Genomic DNA, 20,615 nt, shown 5'->3' with positions numbered 1-20,615 from the left:
TCTGGGTCCTTGAATGACTTTGTGGAGTAAAAACTCCCTGCCAAGCTGGACTGTTCTCCTTATTGTAATGCGAGAAAAAAAAGAGCTTTTATGTTATTTAAGCTTCTGCACATAAATGTATACTTTTTTGGTGTTTCTTTTTGGGAACAGCTTAGTCTTTACTCTAATAAGCAAGTCCTGCTTTCTCTTGCTTGATTTGATGGCCACAGTGATATCTGCCTTCTAACTTCCCCTTCAGAAGTCCCATGCTACTCCCATGCATTCGACCCACAGGGACAGATATTTACCTAACAGTCCCCTACCTAAGTGTGGAATTTCCCTGAAGGAGAAGCCAGTCACCTTCTTACTACTGTGCATGGTTTCTCCCACAAGTCTCTGCTTTGTTCCCTTTGATCTACTTACGGACTGTGGTTAAGGGAACCATTCCCCTAGTGGTTTGGCTGCTCAGCCAATGGACATGGTTCATCTTCAGGACTTTCCAACCTGCATCTATCACTTCCCTTTTTTACCTTCTGAGCGCTGCCTCTTTCATTTTCCAGAGAACCAGATAATATACGTCTCCTTTCAAATCACAGACACCTTGAACAGTCACTGAACTGGCACTCTGCAAGGTATAACATAAAATGATGAAATAGGGAAAGTATCTGCCTTTTCAGTCTACATGGAAAAAATAGACAAATAGGCAATTATAAATTAAAGTGCAAAGCTCTATAATTGGGGTAAGTACAGTGTGTCATGGGAAGACTCAGAAGAGGCACCCAGCCCAGTGTTTGTACAGGAAGGAGTGTGGTCAACAGTGTTGAGTGAAACAGAGGTGTGGAAAAGGTCAAGTAAATGTGTATGTTAGCTGCATAAAGCTGTATGCCTGTTAATTAGTAATAAAACACCATTTTAAAACTTCAAATAATCTAGAGTATGTAAAATAAAAAGTGAAAGTTCTTCCTTCCACACATGCTAATCATAATAGCCATAGTGATTTGTTAATGTTTGGCATATGTTCTTCCAGATGTACAGATACAAAATTCGATATGCCAATATATATCCATGTAGGGTTTATTTTTCAAAAACCCTATCATAGTATACAAACTGCTAAGCAGACTCCCTTTTTCCACATGGACTTGTTTCCTTATCATGCATATATATTTACATAACTTAAAAAACAGTTCATAGATTTCCCTACTAATGATACATTATTTAATAAATCTCTACCTTTTTGACATTTAGGTTATTTCCCCCTTTTTTTTTTTTTTGCTTCTAACGGTAGTGTTTCAAGGAACATTCTATCCATTGGACTTAGTGACAAGTATTAAGTGAAAAGGATTACAATCTCAAAATTCTATACCTGCCCGAGATAGATGTATATGAGAAAAAAGTAGACATTTTTGGATATATGAAGTATCAGAAAGTTACTTTCTGGTTTTCTTTCTGGGGAATTTACTTGAGGAATCACTCTAGCAAAACAAAATCAAAGCTAAACTATATCTCAGGGAGATTTAAAATGTATAAAAACATGAATGAGTAATTAATATGGCAAAGTTAAAAGACCAGAATAGAGAATCATGCATGGTTTCTGAATGGGAAACTTAAAATTGTAAAGAAATCAGTATTTCCCACACTAATGTTTCAGCTGCTTTCAATTCCAAACAAACCCTGAAAGGGGCCTGTTTTTGAATGATGATAAAATTTTCTAGAAAAATAAGTAAGCAAGAATGGCTAAAAAATGTTTACAAAAAGGGGACGGGAGGTTGGTATTTGCCTTTTCAGATGCTGAAGAATTATAAACATACAATAGTTAGAGCATGTTAAGTACTGAAAATAGCCAGATAAATCAGTGACTCAGAAGTGACAACAGAGCTTATAAAATATAAGACGATAATAAGATAATATATTTTAAAGTTACAAAGTGAAGGGTGAGGAGTTGTTTCTTTAATAATTAATGTGGGGGAAAAAGGGGTTTTTTGATGAATATTTTATTAGTACTTTGTACCACAGAATATAAACAAATAGATTAAAGAGTTAAAAATTCAGCCATAAAAAAATTGGAGAAGGTATAGAAGAAAGTTTATACCATCTCTTTATGAGGAAGGATTCCCTCGAGCCGAAAAGCAACGCAAGAAACCATAGGAAAAGATAATAGACTTGGCAACATAAAAGTATAAAATTTCTGTACTTAAGAAAAAATACAGAAAAAAGGAAAAAAGGAAAACACAAGCCACCAAATGGGAAAGATTTGTACAACATACGTTCCAAAAACCAGAGTTACTATCACTTGTCAAAACAGTATCACTCTGATACTGGTTAAATCCAATTCTGAGCCTAGTCTGTGCCTAAACCTTCACAGACGAATGTGTCCAAAGGAAAATACAAAACCATGTGTTCTGGCCTAACTTTAAATTTACTGTTAATTGCTTTCAAGTGAGACTTTAGCCCTGTTCTAAAATTGTTATACACTTCCCTAGTTCACTCACTCTCCCATGTTCCCTGACGACTATTTATTACCGTCTTCTCACACTCACACTTCAAACTTCCAGCACCTCTTCCCCATCCTCACTCAACTGATGATCTTGCTTATAGTAGTGATCAGAAGAGAATGTACACACACTCACACCACCATATCCCACCCACTAGCATCTCTCCTCCTGTTTCAGAAGAACCGTCTATGCTCCCCTCTGAACTATTTAAGGACAAGGATCTGTCTCCAGAAATCCCCTATTTCACTCTCTACTAAAACAGTCCCTTCAGGCTACAGTCATGACATTATTTTTCACATCTGAAAAAAAAATCTCTTTTGTCCCATTTCCCCTCAAATTATGCCATTTCTCACTTTTGCTTTCAACAATCCCTCTAGAAGGAGCTGTACACACCTGCTTTAACATTTCCAGTTCCTCAACTTCTGTTCTCTCTTGAACTCAATCCATTGGGCTTTTACCCCCACCAACTCTACTGCAACTGCTCTTGTTAGTGTCACCAATGACCTTCATTTTTGCTAAACCCAGTGATCAACTCAGTTTTATCTCACATGATCTATCAGCAGCTCTCGACACAAATATCAGCCCCTTTCCAGAAACATTTGGTTCACCTGGCATCCAGAACACCACTCTCCTGATTGTGTTCTTCCTGCCTCACTGTTTTTCATCACTAAAAGGGCCCTCCTGATGGCTCCACAACCTCCAAAAACTGTTCCACCTGTAGTCTTCCCCATTTCAGTGGATGACAACTCCATCTTTCCAGTTGCTCAGACCATAAATGTGAAAGTCATATTTAACTCATTTTCTCATACTCCACTTTCAACCAGACTGAGCTTGTTGGCTCAGTCTTCAGAACAGATCCAGATGCCAATCACACTTTACTATCGTCACTGCTACCAACCTGGTGCAAGGGATTAATACATAACCTCCTGACTGATTTCCCTGCTCCTTTTGTTCTGCACCAACTAGCCAGAGTGCTACTGTTCAGTCAGATTAGCATGTAAGGTCTTTACTGAAAACATTCAGACCCCAGTCTGAGGGTAAAAGCCAACGTCTTCACATATGGTCCACCCCCTCCTCATCCTCACGTCTGCACTCTCTCCTAGCTCACTCACCTTCAGTCATAACAGCCTGCTTACTGTTCCAGGAAAAAGCCAGGTAGCCTGAGCCTTTTCGATGGCTCCCTCCCCTCCTTTGTATCTTTGGTCAAATATCCCCTTCCTTGCCCACTCTCTGTAGCCTCTCCTGCTCAATCCCTTTCCCTCTTTTGCTTTTTTTTGCTTTATTTTTCACCTTCTCACTCATCGCCCTCTAATGTACTATATAATTTTACTGATTTATTTCGTCTATTGCTTGTCTACTTACGTTAGAACGTGAGCTCCACGAAGTCAGAGATTTTTGTTTGTATCACTTTTCACTGATGCAGTCCCAGTGCTGATACATAGCAGCTGTCCAAAAAAGATCTGCTGAATAAATAAATTAATTATGTTCAATGAATATACAAAGGACAAATGGGAGTGTAAATCTCTTCAAACTTTTTTTTTTTAATTGAAGTATAGTTGATTTACAATGTTGTGTTAGTTTCTGGTCTATAGCATAGTGATTTATGTATATATATATACATTCTTCTTCATTATAGGTTATTATAAGCTATTGAATACAGTTTCCTGTGCTATACAGTAGGAACTTGTTTATTCTGTATATAGAAGTTTGTATCTGCTAATCCCAGACTCCCAATTTATCCCTCCCTACCCCACAAACTTTTAAAATGTAACTTAACAATACAGTTGTCCCTTGGTATCTGCAGAGGACTGGTGCCAGGACCACCCCCATGGATACCAAAATTTGAGGATACACAAGTCCCTTATATAAAATGGTGTAGTATTTGTATATAACCTATGCACATCCTCCCATACACTTTAAATCATCTCTAGATTACTTATAATACCTAATACAGTGTAACCACTATGTAAATAGCTGCCTACGCACAGCAAATTCAAGTTTTGCTTTTTTTGAACTTCCTGAAATTTTTAAAAAAATATTTTCCATCTAAGGTTGGTTGACTCCCCTGATACAGAACCTACAGATATGGAAGGCCAAGTGTTCATAACAGAAGTCTTAACTACATACTGAGTAATGTTACTTTTAGAAATTTTTCTTAATGACAAAAAAAAAAAAATCTCTAACCTGCTGTGGTTCTCAAATGTGACTGCACACTGTAATTACCGTAATTACCTGGGGGAGTGTTCTAAAATATATTGATTCCTGAGCCCCACGTCAGAGATTCTGATTTAACTGGTCTGGACTGGTGGTCATGATATTAGCACCCTAAGATGATTAGCACTGAGATCCATTCATTCATTAGAGGGTGTAGGTGGTAATCCTGTTTGTATCTTTGGGCCCATATTTTTCATATACAAAATGAAGGGGTTAGAGCACATTATCTGTAAGCATCCTTCCAACTGGGACACTCCATGTTCATATAGGAAAATCTCTTATTTAGGGATTTATAGGAAATATTGTTTCTTCCTGGTAATTTATTGGTATATGTGTGTGCGTGCATGTGTGTGAAAGAAGAGCACATGTATCAGCTTTGCAATGCCCTGAAATTTTTAAAAAAGGTACTTATTTTTTATCATAAAGAAACTGAGATAAATCAAAATTTCACAAAGTTATCAAGCCCTCCATTCCAACAGGTGTCAGGCATGAAGTTAGGAGAAACTGTCACATGCTTCTTGTAGGGCCGACTAGAGCAAGGAACAGGACTCTGAAACCAGGAGAGCTGTTTTTTTTTTTTTTTTAATTGTCATTTGTTTATTTATTTTCACATATGTCTTAGTTCACTGGGGCTGCTATAACAGAATACCATAAACTGGTGGCTTATAACAACAGATATTGAGAAAAACATGTATCTCATAATTCTGAGGCTGAGAAGGACAAGATCTGGTATCTGGTGGGAGCCCACAGCTTGGTTCACAGACATCTGTCTTTTTGCTGTGACCTCACATGGTGAAAGGGGTGAGAAGCTCCTGGGGGTCTTTTTTTTAAGGGAATTAAATCCATTTATAAGGGCTCCGTCTTGTACACCTAATCACCTCTCAAAGGCCCCACCTCCAAATACTACCACACTGGGGATTAGATTTTAACATACAAATTTTTGAGGGGACACAAACATTCAGTCTATAGCAACACAGGACACTGGAAAACATCAGCAAATAGCAAATACTCTTGTTGAAGCATGTAGGTATACAGGATAAAAAGACTTTTGATCCTACAGAAGCCTTCTTATGTTCACTTTGTATGAGTGATTTGCAGCATTTTCTACAATATTCTTTTAAGTACGATGTGTATGATATATACTGCAGTTAGACAAATCTTTCACCAATAAAGAAATAATTTTGTATTAGTTTTGAGTTAGGTCAGTTGCCAGTAATGTTTGGTTTTTCAGCTGAACGAACAATAAATTCAGGCAGCTATTTACATGTGTGGTACACTTGAAAAGAACTTTTTAGAACAGAGAAGCCGAAGTCATTTACTCTGTCATTAGAAAGATAATGTAGCTGAGCTGAATTACCCCATTTAGGGGTGCATTTCTTCCCAAGGGAAACTACAAAGTTATTCCTCACAAGCCGACTTCACTGCCCCCACATAATTAGACACTGGGGATCAGATAAAATGCTGCTGCACTTATCACTGTGAACTACAAACTTTCAAAAAAATCTAATTACTCACTTAGATAACCAAAAAAATGCACTTTTTAGGGAAAATAACCTGTTTTGGAGAAAAGGTCATTGTATGTAACAGACAGAGGGCTTTATATCCCTGCTTTGTAACTGAGTATAAAATGAGAAAATTCACTTCATATGAATTAATTATTAAGTAATACGTAAATAAGTATAACGTGCTTATAAGTGTAAAATGCCTGGCACATAGCAAGTGCTCAGTGTGTGTTAGCATTTATCATTACAGGGATGATTTATGTGGTTGTTGTTGCAAATATTACTAAACATTACTTACGAGGCTTTGGTTAAATCTTTTTATGATTAACGTAAGACCTTTTATTTTTAACCTTGCCAGTTATGCTACAAAGTGGATTATCTCTGTGTGAACACTGTAGTTCTTGTTAAATTTTTTTTCTTGCTAGTTTCACCATGCAAGACGTCTAGTGTCAAACAGTACTTGGCCAGGTGTTTTACTGATGTTGTAATAGTTTCATTTTATTTTATTTTTAAAGATGCTTTTCTTTTTTTAATGGGTTCACGCAGGACCTCATGCTAAGCATGTGTTCTACCACTGAGCTATACACTCCACCCCTGTAATAGTTTTAAATAGATGGATAGTACAAAGAAAGTGAAATGACCATCGGAGTCCCAGAAACCAGAACCTGGTAGTGAACATGGGTAGTGGGTGGTGGGCAAACTTTACAGGAAAATATTTATCTGTGAGAACCCAGATAACCAGAACCTTATGCACAAGATTCTAATGGATGCCTTTCTGCATTGTACTGGATCTCACTAAGCAATATAATATGTTCTTCACACAGTAGTGGTGTTCAGGTTCTGGGCATAAACCACTTATCACCTCAGAATAAATTTATGTTTGGGCTATGAAAATGATGAAGGTCCATAGAACAACATCTTAGAAGACCATGAAGTCATCCTGCGAATATAGTAAAGAGTCAGCAGTATAATCATTATGACCTAACTGGCTGGGCAGAGTGATGGATCTTTGTTTATTTCACTGAATGCTAATATTAGGAAAGATTACCTGGGTGGCAATAGTTGCTCTTCTAGACACCTCCTTTTTTTTTTTTTTTTTTTTAAATTAACCACCACCCTTGAGGGGTTGGAGGTAGTTGAAACCAACTGACCTGGGTTGAAGAGTTCCTGTGCTGCCCATGCCATCTTGTTTCTTAAGACTGTCTTTAATTTTGGTGAATGAGAAAGCACTTGCTGCCACTTTCTTTCTGAGAGCTGCTGAGTTAGTAGGGAAGGAAGTGAGGGATGTTCCGCTGAATTCTGTCCTGTGGGGGATGGGCAGAGCTGGGCTTTTCCTCTGAGCACCAGCTTCTGCTTTTGTGGGGTTTGGTTTCCCAAGTATCTGGTTCCTCTTTATAATAGTCAATAAAATTGGTTTGAGCAGCCCTATCTAATTCCTTTTCTGGGAACAATGACCCCAAGGTGCAGGGAGTGGCTAACTTTCCTCAAACGCTTGGCTACAATTCTGTTAAATGTTCTTAATTGGTTTCCTGTCTATTGATAATATCTTAAAGACTTTATCAAATCTTAAAAAAAAAAAGAGGGAGTCTGATTTAAATATTGCTTCTGAGATGATGCTTTTTTTGTCTGTGTTGAAGAATATAGCTTTGAGAAACATCTAGTTGAAGCATCCAGACACATCAGATAATAATGGTAGAATGAGAGCTTCTGATCCAGACTGGGAGTCTTTGGGAGCCCTGAGGTTGGATGTGGCTCTGCCATTAACTGACATGTTTCATCATTTGTTTTATTTGATGTTGAAAATCATGCTAATAATATTATTTTACACCATTTGCCAGCATTACATCAGTGTCTTTGGCACTCTGGACCTTATTTGTCTAAGAACTGGAAGCTTCTGCTTCTTTAAGAATGTCTTGACTCTCTTGCTAATTGTGATTATCTTTGAAACGCTTTTTTTGTGCTGTAATATATCTAGGCTATTTGTCTGTAGATGTCTGGGAAGTGGTGTGGTTGAGCTAAAAATATTCAGAAAGATTCAATGAAAAATTAAGTCTTCTGCCATACAAATTCTCTGATACTCTTCTCAACATATCTGTTACCATCTCAAATAGTTAGATGATCCTCTAAAGCCATATAAATATATCTTGCTGCTAATACTTTATTGCTTTAGTTTATTTTTGACTCATAATTCCACCACTGTAATTTAAGTCAAAAATCACCTTTAGGCTGGAGGGCTCTTGGATCAAGGTTGCCTAGATTCAAAACCCAGTTTGCCCTTCTCTGGCTGTGTGGTTTCTGGTGAGTTTCATCATCTGTAAAATGGGGATAAAAATTACTAGTCATCACACAGGATTGATGAAATGAATAAGTAATCACACCTTAAGCCATTATTGTTTTCCTTTTCTTTAATAACAGAAAATAGGCGAAGGGAAAATATTGTCTACTATTTGCTAGGCACTGGTTGGACAATTTATGAGCCCAGGTAATCCTTCATGAGGTAGGCACCCTTTTATTTTGGATGATTAAATTATGACTAGAAAGCTCAATCAATTGTCCTAAAGGTAACACAACTAGTAAACAGTTCAAACCCAGGTTTGTTTCTAAAGCATATGCCTTTTTCACTATACAACATAAAGAAAATTTTATTCGTCTTTTCACCCCAGATTATAATGTTTCAGGGTTTCCCACTTGTTGTTACATGATTTTTTGGGGTGTATAAGGGCAAGTTCGTAACACTGTAAATCAACTATACTTAAATAAAAATTAAATTAAATTTAAAAAATAACAAAAAACAAGGGCATGATGACAGCTCATGAAAAGACATGGAGGAAACAAATGCATATTACTAAGTGAAAGAAGTCAACATGAAATGGCTAAATACTGTATGATTTCAACTATAGGACATACTGGAAAATGAAGACAGTAAAAATATCAGTGGCTGTCAAGGGTTAAGGGAGAAGGAACTATGAATAGGTGACACACAGATTTTTAGGGCAGTGAAACTCTATATGACACTATAATGGTGAATACAAGACATTATACATTTGTCCAAAACCATAAAATTTACAACACCAAGAGTGAATTCTAAGGTAAACTATGGACTTTGGATGACAATGTGTTAATGTAGGCTCATCAGCTGTAACAAATGTACCTCTCTAGTAGGGGTGGGATACTGATAATGCGGTAAGGTTACGCATGTGTTGGGGTAGAGAGTATGTGGGAAATCTCTGTACCTTCCTCTCTAAATTTTGCAGTGAATTCGAAACTTCTCTAAAAAATAGTTTATTTAAAAACAAGCACAGGGAAGAAGAGCAAATGGGGAATGGGTGTAATATGAGAGAAGGCTAAGGAAAAATAATGTTTCCAAAGGAATTTAACTACTTGTCTGTCTACCTAGTATTACAGAGTGAAAAGCACCAAGACTAGGTCGGACAACTTGTGCTGACGCGCTGCTTGCTCACAAGCTGCTGGGTGACCTTCAGCAAACTACCTCACCTTTCTGGATCTCAATTCAGATATGCGTAAAATGAGGCGGTAGAGTTGATCCCTAAATTGCCCTCGGGTCCTAAAACTCCAGTCTTGCAGCTAAGGACCCATCCCTACCTTTTTCTTCTTTCAACCCAGACCAGCCTGAAACTTGTTCTTACGCTACTGCATACTTTCTGACGGACCCACTGGGTCCTAAAACACAACAACCGTTTCCCATGACCGTGAGACTAAAGGGCAAGGGTGGAGGACTGAACTCTGAGGGGAAAAAAAAGTGCAAGAAAACCCAGAAGTTGGACAGTGACGCGTACTAACCTGCATAAGAAAGGCTAGGCAAGGCAATGCTGACTCTGCGCAGCGACGGCGGAAGCGGGAGGAGGGTGGGGCCGAGAGCCGATTGGATGGCTGAGGGGGCGGGGCCTGCGCTGACAGTATTGGGGAGGAGTGAGGAAGGCAGCGCCGGCGTCTCTTGACGGTTTCCGTCCTTTGGCTTCCCCTCCCCAGTGCCTGGAGGGCGGGGCGTTGGGTGTGCCGACGCCATGTGACGTCACAAGGGGCGGGGCGTCCCGGGAGGGGTCTTGCCGGCGCGCGGGCGCGTTCCGCAGTCGCTGTTTGGGACGCTGGGTTCGTGGTTGCTGGTTTTCTGCTCCGGGTTTGCTGTCACAGCCTGTTCCTTCCTGGAGCCCGGGACAGACAGGGCACGCGCCCGTGTGTGTGTCTGTGTGTGAGCGGGACTCAGGGCGGAGGCGTCCTCTCGCTGCTTTTTTTTTCTTCCTTTTATCCAAAAAAGGGGGCAGTTCTCACGCTTGCCTTCCTGTCGCCCTATTGGGAGTGGGGTTGGTGTGCGGAGTTGTTCGTCTTTTTTTCTTTTAAACTTGTGAGCGCCCCCCCCCCCGTTTTTTTTAGGCTCAGTGCTCTCTGGGCTGGTTTCCTCGGTCCCTGACTAACCGCTTTCTGCCCCTTCTCTCGCCACCCCAGCCCAAGGTCGCCCATCCGCCCTCGCCCCTGGTCCGGGTGGGTGGGAAGCTTTGTCCCGCTCCCTGCCCACTCGAGTCTCCGCATCGTAGCCGCACCTGCCTCAATATGAACGGGGTTAACGACCCCCCTCTTTTTATAAAAGATATTAAGCCCGGACTGAAAAACTTAAATGTCGTCTTTATTGTCCTGGAGATAGGTAAGTGGGGTCCGCAGCCGCTCCGCCGCCCCCTGTGCTTCACGGGGCCGGAGGGAAGGGTGCTGCCGCCGCGAGCCGGGGGCTCCCCTCCCCCTCCCCTCCCTTCTCTCTCCCCTCCCCCACCCACGTGGCCCTGTTGGCCCCAGCCGGGGCTTCAGTCCTACCTGCGGCGAGAACCCGGGGCTAGACCTCTTCCCACCTTTCAGGTGCATTGTGATCCTGGAGGAGGAGTTAGCTTTTTGGAAATCCTCATTTTCTAATATACCCCTCCCCCTTTTGATTTTTAAATCTTCACAGGACGCGTGACCAAAACCAAAGACGGCCATGAAGTGAGATCATGCAAAGTAGCAGATAAAACGGGCAGCATCACTATTTCCGTGTGGGATGAAATCGGAGGTCTTATACAGCCAGGGGATATTATTCGGTTGACCAGAGGGTAGGTGTGCATAAAAGTGTTGGGGGGGGGGGTGAGAGCGCCTTCTAAGTAGGAGTCTGCGGAATTGACTGACGCCGGGGACCTTGGCAAGTTCTGAAGTTCCACGTCTTTTCAGTGGGCTACTCCAAGGAGTTTGAGCCCCTGAATGTGGCTCAGATGGTGGACACCGTTGGGATGTAATACCCTTCCCTTTAAAAAGCAGTCAGTTTCAGCCGAGAATCTAACCCCCACCCACAAGTCCCTCTTTACAGATTAAGTAGATTTTTAAAACACTTTTCTGAGATTACTCAATCTTTTTAGTAGACTAAGTTAAGATTAACATCAATATGTTCTCTTTTTCGTAAATTAATTTAATATAGTTATCATTTAGTTTTTTTTCCCCAACCCTTTCCCCTTTTTCATGACCTTTGAAATCCTGACAGTATTTTATTTGTACTCATTTAGACAGTGTGGACATAAATTAAGGTTGTAATTGGAGAATTTAGCAGTTTTGTGGTGTCAGATTTGTACTGGGTTGTAAAAGTTAAGAGGGCAAGTTTACGATATCTGGAAGCCACATTCTCGAAGACGATTTTTTGTGCCCACTGCTGTAAGGTCAGTGTTGTACACAAACCAAAATGATACACAGAAAATGTTTGGCAGAAGGATGTCTATGATACCTCTGTCCAAAAGAGTTAGTTGACAGATTGGCTTTCAAAAACAAACTTTTTTTTTTAGTTAGTAGACTGCCTTTAAAGGCAAATCTTTATCTTAGGAAGGTGAAATGCCAGAAAGGGGTCTTAAAAATAGATCTTGGAAGCTTTGTGATCAATAGAATTATAATAATTTATTGATTATAACTATAGGAAAGGTGGATGGAGACTGATGTTGGCATAGTAAACAATCTCAGAGAAGTGCAAGATCACCTTAAAAGTAGGAGCTTAGAGCCCTTCTTTTGTATCTGACAAGTCTTACAACATCTTCAGGAAGTGAGGTGCAGAGTATTATCAAAGAAGGAAGTGAGAGTCAGGACTTAGACATTTTATTCTCATACACTGACTCATTATGACACTAGTTGTGTCTTTCAAACTTCCATATCTTTGATTTGTACAAAAGAGAATTCCTACCTGGGTGGGTATGGTGAAAACTAGCATAATTAAAGTTTTTTGGCTGCCAAAGTATCTCATCCAGTGATTAAAAGTATTTTATACAGCATCACATTTCAATTATTTCATAGTTTGTAGTCACAGAAAATACATAGATGTGTCCATCAAAAAAATTGTGGAAAAACTAAGTTCAGTAGCCATGCAGTGTATATAGGGTTTTAAGGAGTACAGTTACCGAAGAAAACCAAAGAAACTATTTTCTAACATCAGTGTGACCTTGAAGTTACTACATTTTATCAACTTCCTTTTTTGTAAAATGGGAATAATTATACTTTACTTACTAAAGTAACACATCTAGCAGAGTTTGGACCATAGTAAGGCCCTTTAATTCTGATTTAATCTAAAATCTAAAAATCACTTGAAGAAAGGCATACATCTCAATAATGGTAATTTGAATATTGACGTGTTTATGAGAAAACGCTGCAAACACTGATCTCATTCCGGAAATAAGTGAAAGTTAAATGTTTTAGTTACAGTAACTTTAAATTTTCTCTCAAAATAAGCTTTAATTTTTACTTTAGGAAGGTGAAATATTAGTGCACTGACTTCTAAGTCACTTTTTGTATAATTTAAAAGTGGTCAATGGAGTCTTTAATAAATAACCCTTACTGAATGAAGAGAAATATATAACATGGAGCTAGCAAATTTTTATTAATCTGTGTTAAAAGATGAACTATACCTAAGTTAAGCAATATTTGGTTATAATTTATCATTCTAAATCATGCCATTACCATAGTAGTTGTACAAAGAACTACTGAAAACCAAGCCTTGGGCTTATTTTATAATATTGATTAACTTACATTTTTCTTAGATTTGTGTGAATTATTTTACCTAATGATGCTGTCTGCATTCAGAATGGTTTAGAGTAAATAATAGGTTAGCCAAGTTGGTGCTAAAAATTGTCAATTTGGAAAAGCAGGTAGGTGAAAGATTTGTGATCTTAATTTTTTAGCCCATTGATTAAATTTTACTAAATTTTCAGTAGCTTAGGAACAACACATACTAGCCTATGTTGTTTTATGGAGGCAGGGGAAAAACCATATATCAGTATCTGATAAACCAAGCAAATGAGTGTGAAAGTAAACACTATGGTGTAAATTTTATATGTCCTATGACTTAAAAGTAATTTCTGCTTCAGCCTCTGCAATTTCAAAGTTCTCCCTTTGTTAACTGACTAAAGATGTGATCTTTAGAGAAAACAATGCTTGCTCTGCAGAAAGACTTCTATTTTTTAGAGTTATTTATTGTTTAGTTATGTCAAAATTTGGCAGTAGTGCTTTCTTTGTATTATTCCTTAGTAAGTAACAAGTTAATCAAAAATTAGCTTAACTGTATTTGATTTACTATGTAGACACACAGTTTGATCCCCACCTGCACCCGAATACAGAAAATACAGTATAAAGATTTACTTGATTTAAGTAGAAGGGAATATACATATTTCCAAAGAACTGATGTTTCTTTTCTTTCTAGGTATGCATCCATGTGGAAAGGATGTCTGACACTTTATACTGGAAGGGGTGGAGAACTTCAAAAAATTGGGGAGTAAGTATTAAGATGCATTTCATGTAATTGAATAAATTACAAACTATATCTACAGAATAACTGGTAGTTATCAACTATAAACCTCTTCCTTGGCTTTTTTTGGCTGGTAAACTGAATGCCTGCAGCAGGTTAACTATAAAAATAACTGCATGTATGTGCTAGTTTAACAGCTATCAATACTGTTCCCTATGGTTGAGAATGTCAGTTTTTCCTGGCAAAGAGCATTAAGAAACTGCACTTGAGACATTCCCCAGGGACCATTTCTGTAGGCTTTGGGAATGTGTATCTTTCAGGCATCACAACTGCCATTTGAAGTAAGTTCTGTCTTCAGGTGAATTGCCAAATAAGAAGCTGTGTATGGATTTTAAGCCATACATTTAATTTTTCTTTTTCTCTGTTTATGGGTGAGTATGTACCCATCTGTAAAAGGACTTGCAGCAATGACAGTTGAAGTCCTTTATTTATCTACAGTCTACGGGCCTTACAGGCAGCTGCAATGGACGCTTCCTTAAACCACTGGTAATCTCTACCCTGGGGGATCCATCCTCTGTAAGCCTCCATTCTGGTCTAGATGTTTGGGATGTTCTCATAAAGTGTGGTGTAGGCAACGAGAAATCATAAAGTTCATCCTATTTGGTTAATGCCTAAGACATCTACTTAATGCCTGTCAAAATAGAGGAGAAAGAAAAAAGGGAGGGAGGAAGGAAGGAAAGGAAGGAAGAAAGAAAGAAAGGAAGGAAGGAAGGAAGGAAGGAAGAAAGAAAGAAAGAAAGAAAGAAAGAAAGAAAGAAAGAAAGAAAGAAAGAAAGAAAGAAAGAAAGAAAGAATCTCTTATACTGCAAGGATAAGATACGTGGGGAAAATACACAATCTTGCTAGCTTTCTAAGATCAGAAACTGGTAACACTGCCTTTGCTAAAAGGAAAACTAGGACTCAACTTATGTTCATATTTAGAGCAGTCTTAGAGCAATGTGTTCTGAGAGGTCTTAGCATCAATGTTACAGAAAGATTTAGGATCCTGTGCCGATCTTGTAGAGAAGTGTTTGTAATAATGGAGGTTGGTTATGTGAAGAACCACTGGAGGTTACTCAACACTTAGTGACTTTGTCAAAGTTAGTTTAGGATTTACCAAAACTGGTTCTAATTTATTTGTGGGGTCAGAAGCTAAGAAAATGCTTATGGGTAATGTTAATTAATATACACCATAGTCAGCTGATGAGAAGCATTAGGATAAACAGTTGCCTTGATAGCCAGTTGTTTTTATTCATGCCTGCAGCATCCACTTTTAACCTTGAATGATTATCTTTGCAGATTCACAGTGATTGGTCAAAGAGGGACTGGATGAGTGTGTGGGTGGATCAGTGCAAATCCATCACCACTGCTGGAAAAACCACTCTGGAACCCTAAACATGGTTCAGTGGCATCAGCCTATGTGGAAAAACAGGACAAAGATGTGTTTCTGAGTCCTTGATCTTTGACATTTATTTTTTGCAGTAGAGAAGAGTTAGAATACAAAATAGAACGTTCTAAACATTGTAGCGATCAGATATTTGATTTTCTTATGCAACATAAGCATTTAGGAAGTTTCTGTTGTAAATGAATTTAGTTAACATGTCGCTGTTTAATTCATTTGACATCTAAACTCTCCATTCCTGTAAGTTATGCATGTTATGTAAAGAAAGGTTGATTATTTCAGAAGTCATTCATATTGTCCTTTATTGTCTTTCAGATTTTGTATGGTTTATTCAGAAGTGCCAAATTTCAGTGAACCTAACCCAGATTACCGAGGACAACAGAACAAAGGGGTAATTAATCCAAATGTATTGTCTGTTTTTGTGGTTAGGCTAAATTTGACTGTGTACTATAATCCTATGGCTAGGATGCCAAACCTTTTATAACTTGGGTATAATGAAGATAGTTTTTAAAAAAAAATCCTTTTAAATAATTTCCATTCTGTATATCCTGTGAGTGTATATTAAATATACCATCAGCTCTCCGTATCCATGGATTATTCAGCCAACCAGGATTGGTTCTAGTGCAGAACCCTCCTATACAGAGGGCTGACTGTAGTGCACCATTTATACAAGGGGCTTGAACATCTTCTGATTTTGGTATCTAGGGGGTCCTGGAACCAATCCCCCGGTGTACTGAGGAACGCCTGTATATGCCATTTAGCAGTTAGCACTTTAGAGGAGTGGGGAGTAATATCAGGAAATACAGTAAGATGTAATAGAAGTTGTGAAAGGTCTGGGAACATTCCTGAATATTTTAACATGGAGAGGACTTGGATAAATCTTTTAAAAAATTATTTTTAAAAATCCTTGAAAGTTAAAAAAAGAATTGCTATATGTTGTTATAATAATATAAATGCTTTTTTTTTTTGAATCTTCATTTGATTAAATGAAAACTTCTTTTTAGGCACACAGTGAACAGAAGAATAATTCCATGAATAGTAATATGGGTACAGGTACATTTGGACCAGTGGGTAAGATTTTCTTTTGCATATTTGTGATCAGGTGTAAGAATTAAGGGAATATATCTTATGAAAGGTTTAGAGGAAAAAAAATTGTCTTTAGGCATAAATTGGTGCTAAAGGGAACTACTGTGAAACAGGGAATTCTCAAGTAACTGATTTTCTAGAAAGCAGATACCCTCTTAAGCTAATTTATTGAGCACATTCTGTATTTAAACATTTGGGCTAGTTACTGGGAATGCAGTGATGAACATTGGCTAATAATAAGAAATCTAAGTTTTGGTGATGCATTATGTTGTTTCCCATTGAATTTTACAAAATTTCTGTAATCTAGTGATTGTTTATAATGCAGGATAACTGGTTATTTTTGTGTACTGAAAGCAGTTTATCTTCAGACAAATAGTTCACCTTAATTTTTCACATGCTGATAGCTGCCTCCTTAAAAGATTAGCCTTTACCCCTCAGATACCCTCAAATGTCAATGTCTTGCATCCCTGTTAAAAGTCTTTTGAAGTCTTTATTCTTAAAGGCCTGAGGAAAAGTCTTTTGTGATTGGCGTTCATTAGGGAGCTGAAGTTTTACCTGACCTGTTGGCTACACATTTTGGCACAGCTGATGATCATCACATTATGGGAAATTTTCTTTTCCTTAGAAAGTTAGAATCACATTGTCTCTTTTGAAACATTATTAACCTTATTTGAACCAAGTGCCAACACTTACATACCATTTTGCCCTTTCTTTGTTCTTTTTCTGTTACAATGTAGGTAGTGCATTATCTATGCTTTTTTTCTACTTTACTCATCTCATTCTGGTACCTAAGTTGCTCTTTTTTCCTCTCCCTAGCATCAAGTTAATGTACAATAATTTTACATTTGGAAAAACCTGGAACTCATGAGTTTTTTTCTAGTAGTTTAAAATTAAAAGTGTTTGTTTTCCTTAATATTACTTGTAAGCATTAATAGCATGGGTTAGAACTTCAAATAGATATACTTCTATAGATCAGTATCTGAAAATGGTGATGATTTTTTTATATTCTTTTTTAGGAAACGGGGTTCAAACTGGCCCAGAAGCAAGGGGATGCCAGTTTTCATATGCTGGTAGAAGCAATGGCCGGGGACCTATAAATCCACAGCTACCAGGAACAGCTGATAATCAAACAGTCATGACGACAATAAGTAATGGCAGGGACCCTCGGAGAGCCTTTAAAAGATGACCTATGCCAAATACTCACATGTGGTCTTTAAACTACGTGCCCTACTTGAACACTTACTGCACTTTTATTTATTGTTAACTGTGAAGACTGTCCTTTATCGGTTTCCTCTTACATTTTTGGTTTGTTAATGAGTGATTTGTTTTTTATAGCAAAACTATTAAGCTGCTCAAGTCTCCTACTGAAGAACAGGAACACTCTGAAGAATAGGGGCATTTATTTTTAGAGCAAAAAGATCTCTGGATATCCTCTAAAAAACCTGCACCCATTTCATGGGTGAGTTACTTAAGACATCAGCATTTTAGCCTCTATGAGTCTATCTTCTGTATACATTTTGTAATATTTGAAATAAGGCTCAGTGGGACATATTCTATTGTCTTAAATTCAGATATTGCCAACTAAAGCAATAACCACCAAAAAAACAAAAACTTGGTCAATGCTAACAGCAATTTGAGTGTTCATGACTCCAGGAATTCTTTATTGAGTGACTGCCATTGAGATTTTCCAAGGACTGAATCATCCTAAACTCTTTATTACCAAAAAATATGTTCTTTATTGGAATTATGGAACAGAATGTGATCTGCATTACAGCAAGACATTTTTAGAAGAAAGCTACATTTATTTTAGGGTAGTCCTATTAATATTAGCTTCGTGCATTACACTGAGTGAAAATTGAAAACTGAGGCCTTGAATGTTTATTTTTTGAAACTACTGTGTTAAATATTGCAGTTTAATTTGAGGGAGTTATGAAGTCATAATAAATATTAACCTAATTATTTTTACAAATTATGGTAGATAAATACAGTGAAGGCAGTTCAAATTGAATTCATGTAGAAATATGTAATCTTGATTTATAGAGTCCTGGGTATTTGCAGAAACTCAGCCTGGAGAGAAAATCCTAGGTATTTACTTTATTTGAAGGGGGGTGTATGTGTTTATTGTCAAAGTTTCTGAACACATTTCACAAAGCCTTATCAGCAAAAATTAAGAAATGGCTCTCTCAAAGAAGTGAATACAGCTTTATGTAGAAATGGAAAGGCAGAATGTATTTATGTGTTGTAAGTGGTCTCCAGTTCCACTTTTTACTGTAGAGTGGATAACTGGTAAATTTTTCCTTTGTTAGAATTCAGCTCTTCTTCAACATTATCTCTTGAATAAAACTTGCATTAATGTTAACAGACCTACCTTATTTTTACTCTTTTAATGATTTACAATGGAGAGCCAGTACATTTTACTCTAATTATGATGATGACTTCAGCCTGCTGACTACTTAGCTCTGTGTCACTTTGTTATTGTTTATAGTACTTCAGTAGCTGAAGATTAAGTTTTATAGAAGTAAGTTTTTCCTTTATTCATACACTGATGATTATAGTTAATTTGGCTTGTGACTATTTTCTTAAGATGTTCACAAAATTACAGATGATCGGGGTAAAAAAAATATTATAAATTAGTACATAATTTAAAAAATCTAATTAGAGGTAGGAGCACTAGCACTGAGTTATTTGTGGGAGATTATAGTGTTAGAGGTGATTTTAAAAGAAAGGATTTTAGAGTTTTGGAAAATGAAAATATAAGATATGAGTTGCTGAGCTTCCAATCGTGGCCTAATTTTCTCTTCACCTGTGATGTTGGGCAAGTTATTCCACTTGAAACCTCTGTAAGCCTTAGGTTCCAAAACTATAAAAACAAGTAAGTAAGTAATATTACCACTCTGTAGAGTTATTTAAGATTTTCCATGTGAATGATTGGAATGATTTCTGGCACATAATAAGCAGTTAAATGTTTGTTGTCTAATCATACCTCAAGAATAGAAAAAAATGCAGGGTTAAGTGTGGAAGTACTGTTACCCTTTAGCATGTTGAGATTAACTAGAGAAAGACGTTCTGTTTTACTTTTGTAGTTGACACTTGCCTCAGTAATTTAATTTTCTTGTTCTGTGTTCTTTATCATTGATTAACAGATTTCTTTTTTCTTAAGGGAAGCCTTCAAAACCAAAGCAAAGTGAGTTACAATCCATAATGAATATTTGCCTTCCAGCCCACTTGGACAGTACTCATCAAGAAGTTAAGAGGAAGAAGTTTCCTGCCTTCCTCCTTCCTGGCACATTCAGCTATCGACTTTTAAACAAGTTTAAACACCTACAGAACACATAAGCCATTTAGTATAGAGATACACACTACTAAGTTTGGGTCCCATTTTATTTCTACAAAACAGTTTTGAAGTGGATTGAAATCTCATCAGGCAGGGGGCCTGTCTTATCTGCGTAGGTTCTTTGGGGAGTTGCTATAGTACAGAAATGGAAAGATGAAACCCACAGGGCCAGATAATGATGCGTAATAGTAAAGGCTGCATTATGCTTTCCTGTGAACATTTAGACACGTTTTCCTATGTTTTACCAGCTCACTCTTTGCTTTGTTCCTGTAGTTTTCGTATTCTATATTTGAGGACAGTTTAACTTGAGGATGCCCTAAATATTTGTTATCACTAAGTATTTGTCACTTGGCTTTTTATCATTTAACATTTTAAGAGAGTTTTCTGAGTTGAGTAATAATGCCAAGGGAATGATACTAAAAACACGTAGATGTGATGTTAGCAAAAAAAAAAAAAAAAAAACAACAGTCTATGTTATCTAAAGAACATTTAAAGTATTGGAAGGTGGTTAACTGGCCCTAAAAAGTTTTCTCAGAAGGTACAAATTGAGAGTATTTTACATCAGTTTTAAGACACAGTGGCAGTTAGATTTTATGTGGCTCTAACATTCCAGTTCAGTTGCTGACATGACTTCCGTTTTCTTCTACCTCAATAATACCATTAAGTATCATAATGTACCTAATGGCTGTTTGCTCCAAGCAGTTTTAGGCTGCTGTGACTCTTAAGAGACATATATTTGAAAGGTTCTAGAGACAACTAACTGGAAAACTATGTGAAAGCAGTTTCCACATGGAACACTTTCCAAAGTCTG

General features: G+C 37.6%; 1 protein-coding gene and 1 long non-coding RNA gene across 7 annotated transcripts in view; one reads left to right on the top strand and one right to left on the bottom strand.

Annotated features, from left to right (window-relative positions):
- Window positions 1-10,301, bottom strand: part of LOC116153100 (uncharacterized) — a 66,287-nt gene extending 55,986 nt beyond the window's left edge. For 3 of the 4 annotated variants that reach the window (XR_010380680.1, XR_010380679.1, XR_004136835.2), the window contains exons 1-3: window positions 9,989-10,301; window positions 8,407-8,499; window positions 3,834-3,934 (exon numbers count right to left, since the gene is read on the bottom strand). This is a non-coding gene — a long non-coding RNA (uncharacterized LOC116153100). The remainder of the gene's footprint in view (window positions 1-3,833; window positions 3,935-8,406; window positions 8,500-9,988) is intronic. The other variant, XR_004136834.2, reaches the window with a different exon arrangement.
- Window positions 10,283-20,269, top strand: NABP1 (nucleic acid binding protein 1). 3 transcript variants are annotated; one of them, XM_031452100.2, is made up of 7 exons: window positions 10,283-10,383; window positions 10,652-10,847; window positions 11,145-11,283; window positions 13,899-13,970; window positions 15,700-15,775; window positions 16,389-16,455; window positions 17,487-20,269. In XM_031452100.2, exons 2-7 carry the CDS (start codon window positions 10,757-10,759, stop codon window positions 17,654-17,656), a joined length of 615 nt encoding a protein of 204 aa, XP_031307960.1. In that variant the 5' UTR covers window positions 10,283-10,383; window positions 10,652-10,756; the 3' UTR covers window positions 17,657-20,269. The 3 variants fall into 3 exon arrangements, with proteins under 3 accessions (XP_031307960.1, XP_031307961.1, XP_010978026.1); XM_031452101.2 differs by lacking the exon at window positions 10,652-10,847 and having other exon boundaries at window positions 10,283-10,371; XM_010979724.3 differs by lacking the exon at window positions 10,652-10,847.
- The last annotated feature ends 346 nt before the right edge of the window (window positions 20,270-20,615 follow it).

The sequence above is a fragment of the Camelus dromedarius genome, chromosome 4 (assembly GCF_036321535.1).
Source record: "Camelus dromedarius isolate mCamDro1 chromosome 4, mCamDro1.pat, whole genome shotgun sequence".
Classification (NCBI taxonomy): domain Eukaryota; kingdom Metazoa; phylum Chordata; class Mammalia; order Artiodactyla; family Camelidae; genus Camelus; species Camelus dromedarius.
The sequence above is the reverse complement of the archived record's forward strand: the minus strand, read 5'-3'. Positions and strand labels throughout refer to the sequence as shown.